This window comes from Ziziphus jujuba, chromosome 12, assembly GCF_031755915.1.
Source record: "Ziziphus jujuba cultivar Dongzao chromosome 12, ASM3175591v1".
Taxonomy (NCBI): domain Eukaryota; kingdom Viridiplantae; phylum Streptophyta; class Magnoliopsida; order Rosales; family Rhamnaceae; genus Ziziphus; species Ziziphus jujuba.
In genome coordinates this window covers 1,642,052-1,653,706 of record NC_083390.1, presented here as the reverse complement: position 1 = coordinate 1,653,706, position 11,655 = coordinate 1,642,052, and the positions used below count along the sequence as shown (strand labels likewise).

General features: G+C 33.3%; 1 protein-coding gene across 1 annotated transcript; it reads right to left on the bottom strand.

The window, feature by feature from the left end:
• Positions 1 to 4,797: 4,797 nt before the first annotated feature.
• Positions 4,798 to 6,530, bottom strand: LOC125418630 (uncharacterized). Its single transcript, XM_060813714.1, has 2 exons — positions 5,265 to 6,530; positions 4,798 to 5,120 (listed from the first exon to the last, which is right to left on the bottom strand). The coding sequence occupies exons 1-2, from the start codon at positions 6,510 to 6,512 to the stop codon at positions 4,848 to 4,850; spliced, it is 1,521 nt and encodes a 506-aa protein (XP_060669697.1). The 5' UTR covers positions 6,513 to 6,530; the 3' UTR covers positions 4,798 to 4,847.
• Between the last annotated feature and the right edge of the window lie 5,125 nt (positions 6,531 to 11,655).

Here is an 11,655-nt window from a genome sequence, read left to right as displayed (position 1 = left end):
GCCCTTTGTTTGCGGGGGGTTGTTAGAGATTCTTCTAGAAGCTTGTTTTCAGCTTAACTGTCTCTTACAAGTGGCTCAACTAAGTCATGCATGCAATTATGACAGCTCATCTTCTTTTTGTTAAAAGGTTGACAGCTAGCAGCCTTGCCAACTCATCAATCCGTGCAACTCAAATGCTGGCCAATCATATTACAGTTGCCTATATTTTGTTATTAGTTAGTTTTCTGTATAAATACAAGATACTAGTTGTAATTCTATTGTGTGGTTAATGAAATGAAAATGCTCTCGAGCTTTCTTTATTTTTCTTTCTGATTTTCTTGGTATCCAAACAATTCTTTTTAGTTTCTTGCCAACCAAGCAGTTTCATTTAGCACTGTTATTTCACAAATCATGTTCCAAATTTTCTATCAGCAGCGGTAAAAGTCAGCAGCATCACAGAGGGTATTACAGATAGAACAGAGAAATTCGTTCACAGGATCAGCGGTATCATGAAGATACAAAAGATCATGATGCTGATTATGGTGGCATTTCATGTCGGCCTTCCGAAAAGAGAACAAAATGTCAAGATTGAAGTTGCACTTGGAACAACGAAGGAAAAATCAAAAGTCATCGATTCTCTTGCAACATGCAGAGCAGCAGCAGGGGAGGTCTTGGGAACTATCTAATTGATGTGGAACTCTCTGAAGAAGGGTCAGAGAGTGTTGAGGATGAAAAGGGTGATTCATCTCTTTGGGAACATGAGAACACTTTACATGGAGAAAATAGGAGCGACAGCTTTGTGCAAGGCAGTTGAAAACGAAGGATCCTATTGGAATGTGCAGCCCACATCCTTCACATATATTATTGAAGTCTCCATTCGATCTAGTTATAGCACAAGGAGACAAATGATGGGAAATGATATTGTAGTTGGAAGTTTCAGGGCCATGGAGGAAATGTTGAAAATAATAATCCCTCAGTTTGTCCCTGAAAACATCACGGAAAAAATGATAGCAAAATAGATCAAGGTAGAAATCACAACGAGCACAGTGGAAGAACTGATAGGTTGTGGTTTTTCCACAGAAGCTACATTCAAACTGATTTGTGTCAAGGCGGGGATTGAGAGGATGTTGAGGGTGTAGAGGGTGGTTGATAAGTGAGTAATTTCCTAAACGATCAGGATTTATGTACATGTGCCAACCCGATCCATTATGCAGTGAAAGGTAAGGATCATGTATGCCACGAGAAAAACGAAGATACTTACGCTCTATTAAGCATTCCTGAGATTTGTTTAAAACTTCATCACCACCAAATCTATCACATATTCTCGAGGGACGTCGTCATTCAGACATCATATTATAATATTGATGATGATCACCAAGATCCTCTTTTCCGATGATATCCAGCCGGCCGGCTTCCTGGTAGAGGATATGATATATATATATATATATATATACACAACTAGATAGTTTTTCCTTGGAGATTAAAATATGAATATATGTATGTACTGTTATATTTTATTGAAAAATTATTATTTTAATATTTTATATGCAAGATTTTTGCTTTGGACGGGAAAACCCAAGTTTTGTTTCGCTGTATCTCTAGTTGAATTTTAGTTAAATTGGTTTCCTTAATTTTATTCTTTTATGAACCTTGATTAACCTTTTATGGACGTTGATATATACGGTTAAAGAAAATAGTATCGTATATGCAGTTTATATTAGTATATATATTAACATCATTTTTATTATATTAGTTGCATATCATCTGGAACTTCTTTCAAAGAATTAGCAAGTAAAACACAACTGCTATATTTTAGAGCTCTATAAATATGCTTCATTCTTGAAGACAACACAAGCTTTTATACTTTACGTAAAATTCTTTTCTTTGCACTATATTCTGATGATTTTGCTAAGACAGTAAAATCATATTCCTTTAAACATTTATATCATTTTTAATTATATTTTGAGTATTATAGATAATTTATAATGGTTCGTGGGAAGTTTTGCAGAATGAACTTCAAAACTTTTAAAGGATTGTTGTATTTTTGAAGAAGAACAAATTAAGATTGACAGTGCAAAAGCATGTTTATTTTCTCTAAGGACAGCACATAATGCGCGCCTTAATCCATTATTTACATGCTATAATTTAAGTGATTATGTTTATTTATTTATTATTTTATTAATAATTTATGTTTATTTTAACAGATTTCCTTTATGTAATTTTTTCTAACATTCGTAAAGAAGATACGAATTAAAAATATTTGATATTTATATGTTACAATGTGTTTTTTTTAATTTTTTTTTTATATCTTAATATTGAGCATGTCTTATAAGTTAGTAGCAGCTTAAATTGCTATTGATTTTGTGCCATGATGTCGACGAATTTTGTTTCATATTCTTTTTAACTACTTCCTATTTCATTTATTTGTTATTATTATATAAGACAAAAAAAGTTAAAGAACTTAATTGGCAAGTTCTTCATTTGATGGTTATATTCTTGAACTTTTGGTACCTATCTATGTATGTGTATATACATTCAAATTCAAATATGTGGTGAATATTTCTTTGGTGCAAAATGTATTTCTTTTATATATAATATGTATGTATGTATGTATTTTATAATTTATGTGCATCAATATTCATCTTTTATTTGAATAGTATATTTACAGTATTGAACTTACCCATGGCAATTTTTTGGAATAATATAACTTGTGTTGATAGTGAATTTTGAACATAATTTAAATATTGCCTACTTATGTGCTTCAATTACTTGATCCATTAGAGTATTAATTCACATTTGTTTGACTATGTTAATTTTCGCTATTTATATACATTGATGTTTTATTTGAAAGAAATTATTAGTTATTAAATGTGCTCGATGGTTATAGTTTCATTAAATTTATTTGGAAAGTTTATATATTTAAATGGTTGGATGTTGGCTTTTGAGTATATGTTGTGTTTATTGCAAACTATTATGCATAAGAGTATGTATGTGTATATATATATTTTAAGAGTCAAGCTAATATTAGAGCGATTTGATAGTTTTAACATCAGATCTTTTTTTATTAATCTTTGGATCACATTAAATGTTAAGATTAAAAATTAATTAAATGTGAATTAGTAATATACTAAAATCCTATTTAAGAAAAGTAAATCATATCGGAATTTGATAATTAATAAGTACAATTTTAAATATTAATCATTGATACAATTCAAGAGTTGAAAAAGAAAGTTATAATATTAAAGACTTGATTTAAATGTATATTTTGTTTGATTATTGTTTATTTATATTGGATGAAGTTAAATGTTATTTGTTATGGGAGAAAAAAAAAATCCTATATATATATATATATATTTATATGAAGCATTGATGAGATACTATGTCATAGTTTATTTATTATTTCTATGGTTGTAATTTTTGTGTTTTTATGACATTCTTCAAATGGGTAATTAAAATTACTATGCATTGCGTTGTTTCTGGCTAAAAGGTTCATGTTCTTCCCAGACCACAAATTTTGAGCAGGCACAATGGCTCATGACAGATGCTATTCTCATGCTTATATGCAATATGCATAACTTTATTGTTTTTATGCTTTATATGATTATTCAATACATCAATAACATAGAGTTTTTACCACAACTATTTCTTTTTCTATATACCACGAAGAACAAATTGAGAGCTAGTAGGGAGATGATAGTCTCTCTTTTATGCTTTTGGACCATTCCTTACATAGTTATAGTTTGTTGCGTACAAGTGCTATAAATAAATAGAGATACAGGATTCCAGGGTAAAAATTAATTCAAATTACAATATATAGAGCATACATAAACATTGGATTGTTTGCCTAACTGGTTCACGTAAGAGTTTAATTTCCCCAAGTTTCCTTACCATATATTCAGGCTTTTGCCTGACTCTACCCAAGATTTACACTTTGTACAGTGATCATTTCTTTATTTTATACTTAATTTATTGAGAAATTGTTTTACCACTTGTTCGCCATCTTTGCCATTTCCATATTCAATTTAGATTCGATGGCTTTCTATAATGTTTATCAGTATTTGGAATTTCTTCCTTTCGCATAATTTATTTGTCTAGCTCTTGAAGCAAAAATTTCTTTTAAGTGCATGCTGCATGACCAGAAATTTCTTCCGCCGGGAAGAATTAGCATATGAATTAGGAGTAGTACATTTTTCAATATGCTAGCTACCTCATTAAAAATCAAGGTTGGTGGCCAAATTGATAATTAGCCAGTTGTATGTTTTCAGAATCAAAGGGAATTAAAAACATATATATTAGTATATTGTTTAATTTATAAAAAAAAAAATAACTTTGTAGTTTACCTTAATATTAACAGAGTACTCTGCCATAAAAAGATAAAGATAAAAAAAATTATGATAAAAAAAATTATATATATTAAAAAAGTAGTGATAGTACTGTTAAATGGGATCTAGTAATTTTGATTAATAAACTGAGAAACTGCATGGGAAAATTACTGATGAAAAAAATTTCCAAGATCTTGATTTGTTTGTAGTACTTAGGTTGAGAATTTGAGACAAAAGCAAACCAGTGTTTGAGATCCACTTGATTTGGGGTTTATTTAATTTCTTCAAAAGAAACGTATTCAATAATGTCCGATAAAATAATATAGAATAAAACTTATTCAATAAGAGGAAGTGGTGATCAGACAGAGTTAATGATCAATACAACACAGCTTCAATTAAAGTATTTATTAGAAATGATAACAAAGAAAGATGCAAACTTTCAACGAAATGAAAAAATACATATATTTTTGTTAATTAATATTATTGGATTGCAGCTTTTGCCTAGCTAAAATTAATTAACATAAATAATATTAATAATAATTCATGTTAATTCATTAGTTCCCGTAGTTGTCTTATCATTCCTTCAACTTCTGCATTCCTTTTCTCAAGTTCGTCCAGTTTTTCTGTCACATTTTCCCTGTATCCTTCGCGGGGCAGTTGTTTCAGCATTTGTTCCATCTCCTTTATCTTCATATTCAATTTCAAGAACAGTAGGCTTTCATCATCCGTAAATGCGATAGTTGGAGTTTCTGCTTTGTACTTTAGAGTTTTTAAAAATCTTCGACTGATCATCCAGGGTGGGTTTCCCTCTCTGTAGCTCTTCATGAAAATAGCCAGAGAGAGAGAGAAAGAGGGGGAAAAAAAAAGAGAGAAATTTCAGAGTTGAAACAATAAATATTGATATAAAAATTCGAACTATAAAGTTTGAGAGAGATAGCTAGTGTAGTGGCACTAATTACATACCGGAGCTAGAACGCATTCGAAATGAGCAACGAATGATGGCCCGCATTCTACACAACAATAAAGGCCGTGGTTTGGTTCTCTTCTTTCTTCACAGAGATCACAATAATATTTACCATCTTTGTCCTCATTCAATGAAGTGACAAGAGTAAAGGGATGAACATGGTCTTCATAATCAACTTTAAGTGGCAAGGACAGGCATGCTTTGTGGACATTGAAATTGCAGTCCACACAACGGTACACCTTTCCATTATTCCTGCACCGAGCATTACAGACAGCACAGCGATCATCGAGGTCCCAGTAAGTATCAAAACAGGCGAGAAGATGGTTATGACGGTCGCATTTGAAATTGGGATTGATGTAAGCACAGCTAATATCAAGAATGAACTCGGGACACTGGTTACAGTGGAGAACAAATAAATTCTTCAAATTATTCTGACACGCATTACAACAAAGACCAGGTGAGAGATTAAAAGCAAAGAGATCAAAAGGATCATCCACCTTTGGATCCACCTTTGGCCGCGGTGGTCCCTCAAGAAGCGTGAGAGTATGTTGCGGATGCAAAGGATGCTTCATCTCTTTCGGAAGCCGAAAACAATGCACATGGAGATAATACATACACCTGAACCCACTGCACTTCAAGACGAGTGCATTGTACCCAATACTTAAGCCGCATGCTCGGCATTTTTTCTTACAATCCAAAGAACGATAGGGCGAATAGGTATGGCCCTGATGAGGATGTAAGAAATGTGGAAACTGGTATTGAGAAAGCAATGTCTTTTTTGATTCGAAATTAAGTGCGCAATAAAAATCAAGGTAGAAATCACAGTGAGCACAGTGGAGTAGAAAGCATCCTGATGTTTTTGCTTCTTTACAGAAGCTGCATACAAACTCTGTTTGATCATTTGGAAAACTATCAAAGTGGAATGTTAGAGGGTGTTGAGGGTGTAGGGGATGATCTACGTGGGAGTAATTATTAAGTCTTCCCAAATCAGCACAAAAGGTGTGTAAGAAATACTCACATCCCTCTTCTGGGCAGTAGACATCCGCCAAGTCTCGGTTGCATCCTCTGCATATTATGTCCGGACGATTAATATTACCACGGTCCCACTTGCACAATGGATGGTGGTGGCTTGGATGATTAATATCTTGCTCTCTCCTGTCCACTGATAGCCTACGATCAGATTCGATCCATGAACAATCCAGCCTCGTAACTATGTTGTCAACGAGTCCAAAAGGTTGGACGGCCATTACAAGTAACCTTCAGCTCTAGGAAAAGAAAGATATGTACATTTGTTGCTGTTCGCTAGCCATATATATATATATATATAGTTCTTTCTTATTGAATTTGGCTCAAGTACATACACATGTCCACATCAAAGTCAAAGTACCTGTAATCCGATGTGTATATATATATATATATATAATCCGAATATCATGAGGCTAATTAATAAGTCAAAGCTTTCTCGAGTATTAGCTGTTACTCATCCATATGACCCTGCCCTACATTGAAAAAAATAAATAAATAAAAAAAAAAAGTTAATGCACAATGACGAAAGCTTTCTCTGGTATGGAAATTAAACCCTTTTTTTTTTTTTTTTTGGCAGTGCGGATTAAACAAATAGAGTTTTACTAGAAAATAAGAAACACAAATAAATATATAGAACTACTCAATGTATGATGCTTAGTTAAATAATAAAATGATGCTTAGTTAAATAATAAAATGACTAAACATATTGGGTAAATATTAATAAGTATCTTTTTTTTGGGGGGTCTAAACAATATTATTAATTAAGCATTGAATTTTATAAATTTATTATCTATAAGGAATAATTATTCAGTTAAAATATATTAATTTTATAAATTCAATGAAGAAAATCAGATTGAAATGAAAATAATCGATTTATCCTGATTAGTTGAATTGTGCCCTTGTTTTATAAATTTAAATATTCTAAATTTATAAAATTAGAAATATCTTAACTAAATCAGAACAGTAAATAATTCAAATATATATGTATGGATATATATTAGTTGGATACTTTAGACATGCTAACTTATGGGCTGTTAGTTGTTTGTCTAAAATATTATATAAAAAAATACATATATATATATATATACTCACAGAGATATGGCATTTTAATATATTGTTGAAAATAATTCACTTTCCCATATACAAAACAGTTATCTCAATAATAGTGTTAAACGCACTTAATTAATCTTGCCAATAATAGATCCCAATAATTCTTTAAAAAAAAAAAATATTACCAATAATACTTTTCATTTCATCTGACAAATAGCAAAACTCTGACCTTAGTATGCATCTTCCACTTTCATGGCATTTTGTATGGTTCTCCCGATCAGCATCTTTATAAGCCTAGCTAAGAAGTACCCAACATGATTTCTCAGATCAGTTTCCGGCTTCATCGAGGTACAAGTCTACAAGATGATTATGTAATCATTGAAATCATATTATTATATGTGTATATATATATATATATATTAGCTGTAGAGTCCACATAATTAAAAAGCATATTAGCTGGACTTTAAGCATGCCAGCTTAGCTAATTTAAAGTCAAATTAGACATGGCCAGGTTGTTAGCTCTTCTTGTATTTCTTTAAATATTAGAATATAATAATAATAGAAAATTCTCTGCTTTAAACCATGTCGAGAAGGTCAACAGAACTATTTCAAATAATAATGAAGCAAATAATTGATTTATTACTTCATTATTTTTTGAATTGTGGTACTTTCTCATTCATGGTTTCCTTTTCACTTTAGTTTCTTTAATGTAATTTAAAAGGATATCTCAGGCCGATGTTATTACTCAACACAACTTAAAGAAATAAAGAACTAAAGAGTAAAACTGTGATGATTTAATCCTCAAATTCACCTTGTAATGCTGCTGTGATGTGTTGCATAACTGGTGCGGAACTGCAGAGCTGGTGCAGAACCTGTTTTGCGTGTTTTCAAGCTTCTGGAGGTCAAAACGGTGCACTTCATTTTTTTGGAAGTAAAGAATGGCAAAATGGTCATTTTGCCTCACATATTAAGAAGAGTGACGTCGTTTTTGAGGCAACACTTGTTATATATATGGTTTCCTTCTTTCACAACGAGATAGGGAGAAAAATCAAATTTCCAGAAGTTGCAGAAGCGGGAAAACTCCAAGAAATCTGTTTTCCTTCCCTCGTGTTCTTCTTTGTGTGTATAATTGATGTTCTTTGTGAGTTTCTTTATGAGCTTGGTAGAGAACACAGAGAGAAAAGGGTGTAACAGGGGTTTTGGATTGTGAATATCTGAGTGATTCCATAGTTAAAGTTCTGCAGTTGTGTTCTGTAACAGCAGCTATTCAATAAGATACCAGAAGCTCTCACTGGAGCAACGAGGACGTAGGCAATCTTGGCCGAACCTCGATAAATCTTGTTGTTCTTTGTGTTAGTTATTTTTTCAGTTTTTGCTCGCTGATTTTCCAACAAATACAAATAAAATTAAAAGTTTTTTCAAGGTTCAGCTTCTACGTCCTCCATACTCCATTTCTTCATTAAAGGGGCAGAAATTAAACACTTTACCTACATGCTATAGAGTTTGGGTGGCAATAGGGCTTCTGATATTTCTTGCTTCTAAGCTACTACTGCTTTGCGTGGGCAGTAATTATGCTGCTCATTTACTTGCACTTGTAAGGGAATAGTAATGAGTTGAAGAAGAGCTAGTGAATGCCAGTATCTGCTTTGCTCTCGTTAATTAACCTCACATAGCAGATTAATACTTGGCCAGTAAGAGGAGAAACAAATTTTTGACCCCATACATTCAACTTTGTTTTTGGGTGTATCAAAATTATTTGTTGTTCAGATTCTTTAGGTACATAAATTTGGTCATCTTCTTTAGCTCTATCCTCTTGTACATTCGTGAGGTTATATAACTTTTTTCCTGCATTATTATGGTTAATTTTCACTTTTCATAATATCTTACCAGCTGCTACCTTTTTTCTGCATTTTAGACCAAATACTTATATATTATAGGAAAAGAAACAAAAAAGAAAATGCAAGGTCAATCTGATCATAATGGTTTCAGCACATGCAGTACATGAAGTAGAAGAAAGTGGTTTTGGACCAACTTTGAGGCAATTATAGCTTGCTGTGTAGAAGACCTAGTGCCAATTATTTGTAGCTTATTAGATGCAAGTTACTCCGTTGTTTTTTGGCTACAGGTTCTCTGCTTTTAACAGGTATATAGTGGTTATTGCAAGGAGATATTAACTCAGCTCATTGTTATGTACTTTCTTGGAATACAAGTAAATGCATCCTTGGTTTCGACAGTAATTTCTCATATTTACACAGAAAATCATTGTTAAGTTTAATCCTTCTTTGGAAATCAGTGTACTACATAATAAGCAATGAAATGAATGAATTTACACTTTATTTAAAATATGTTTTTAACCTTACTTACAAGGAGACTCTTACTGTGCTATTTATACAGCTTTTTGTAAACATCATAGATACACGTTAGTTACAAAGGTACAAAGAGATTACTAATGATCATAACAATCTCTTCAAACTTTGCAACTGGATAATGTTTATCCCTCACTGTTTACTGTTTGTATCATTTGAGATTCCTCTTATCACTTAGAGTTGGAGATGTCTTAGATATCCTTTCTGAAACAAACTCTTGCTGGTTTTTAACTCTTGCTGGTTTGCTGCTGGTGTGGCTCTGTTTTGCTGCTGGTGTAACTGTTGTGGTTCTCTGACCACGTTAGAGAAGAAATATGAGAAGAAAATAAAAAGAATTCTATTACTCTTTTGAAATAGAATACAAAAATACAAGAACTTCTCTCTCTTGGATTCTCACGTGGAATCTCTCCCTACACCCTCCAATTCTCTCTGGAATTGCTCACTCTTCTCTCAAGCTCTCTCTGGAACTTAAACACTCTCTCTCTCGGAGTTTTCTCTCAATATTCCTCACTTGGGATAATATTGAGCTTTGCTTACTTGGCTTGATTTGCATGCAACGGGAAGGAGCCTATTTATAGGCTTACAAGGCCACAATCTTCAACAGCTTAGCCCACAATTGTTGATCAATTTGGAATTCGGTGCAGCAATGTCCATTTGTCAAAAATGGTGGCTGTGGTTGGTGCGGCTGTGGTTGGTGCGGCTGGACTTCACAGTAACTGACGTGGCAAACAAACTCTTGTTGGTTTGTTTCTGGTGTGGCTCTGTTGTGATGAAAGATGCACCACATGCACCTAGCTTATCATCCCCCCTCAAACTGTGGAGTGGGAGTTGACGAACTCCCAGTTTGTCTCGAAAGAAACAGAATTGAGATCGGCTAAGTGGTTTTGTGAATAAATCAGCAACTTGGTGAGTAGATGGTAGGTACTGCATATTGAGGTCTCCAGATGCGACTTTTTCACGAATAAAATGGTAATCCAGCTGACTCTGTTTAGTTCGATTATGGAAAACAGGATTAATGGTGAGATGAAAAGCACTGATATTGTCACAATACAACAAGATTGGCCGAGTATAAGGGATGCCAATTTCTTGCAGCAGTGAGATATCCAAGTTAATTCAGGTGCAGTGGAGGCCGTTGCTCTATATTCGGCTTCGGTACTAGAGCGGGCAATGGTAGGTTGCTTTTTAGATGATCAAGAGATTAAGTCTGCATCAAAATAAATACAAAAAACCAGTGGTACTCCGCCGTGTGAGAGGACAACCAACCTAGTAGGCATCAGAACATCCTTGAATTAAAGTGGAACTCTGCCGTAAAAACAGCAAACCATAGTCCATTTTGCCACAAACATACCTCAAATTCTTTTTACTGCCCGAAGATGATGTTGTGTAGGACTCTGAAAATGCTGACAAACTTGATTTACAGCATGCTGAATATCAGGCCGTGTGAAAGTGAGATATTGAAGTGCACCTACCAGACTTCGACATTCAGTGGCATTGACTGGAAGATGATCATGACTATGCACAACCTGTTTAATATATATTGGTGTCGCCATAGGTGCAGCTCCTAACATGTTTGCCCGTTGTAAGAGATCATGAGCATATGTTGTTTGAGATAAGAACAAGCCACCATGAAAAAACTATACTTCTATGCCCAAAAAATAATGAAGAGAACCAAGGTCCTTAAGAGCAAAATTTTTGTTCAATCGATGAACAACAGCAGCTATGAGAAAGGCATTTGAACCTATCAAAACTACATCATTTACATATATAAGAAGAAGAACGATGTCAGTAGTGTTCTTGAAAATAAATAAAGATGGCTCAGCTCTACTGCACTTGAAACCAAGAACAATTAAACTTTGAGAGAGACGATCAAACCAAGGTTTAGGAGCTTGTTTGAGACCATAGAGAGATTTCCTTAAAAGACACACATAATCTGAATATTTCTCATCAA

Excerpts from the sequence above, each read along its gene's own strand:
- LOC125418630 (XM_060813714.1), bottom strand. The coding sequence starts at position 6,512 with ATGGCCGTCCAACCTTTTGGACTCGTTGACAACATAGTTACGAGGCTG. Across the intron at positions 5,121-5,264 it reads TCGAATGCGTTCTAGCTCCG|AGCTACAGAGAGGGAAACCC; the intron begins GTATGTAATTAG and ends ATTTTCATGAAG.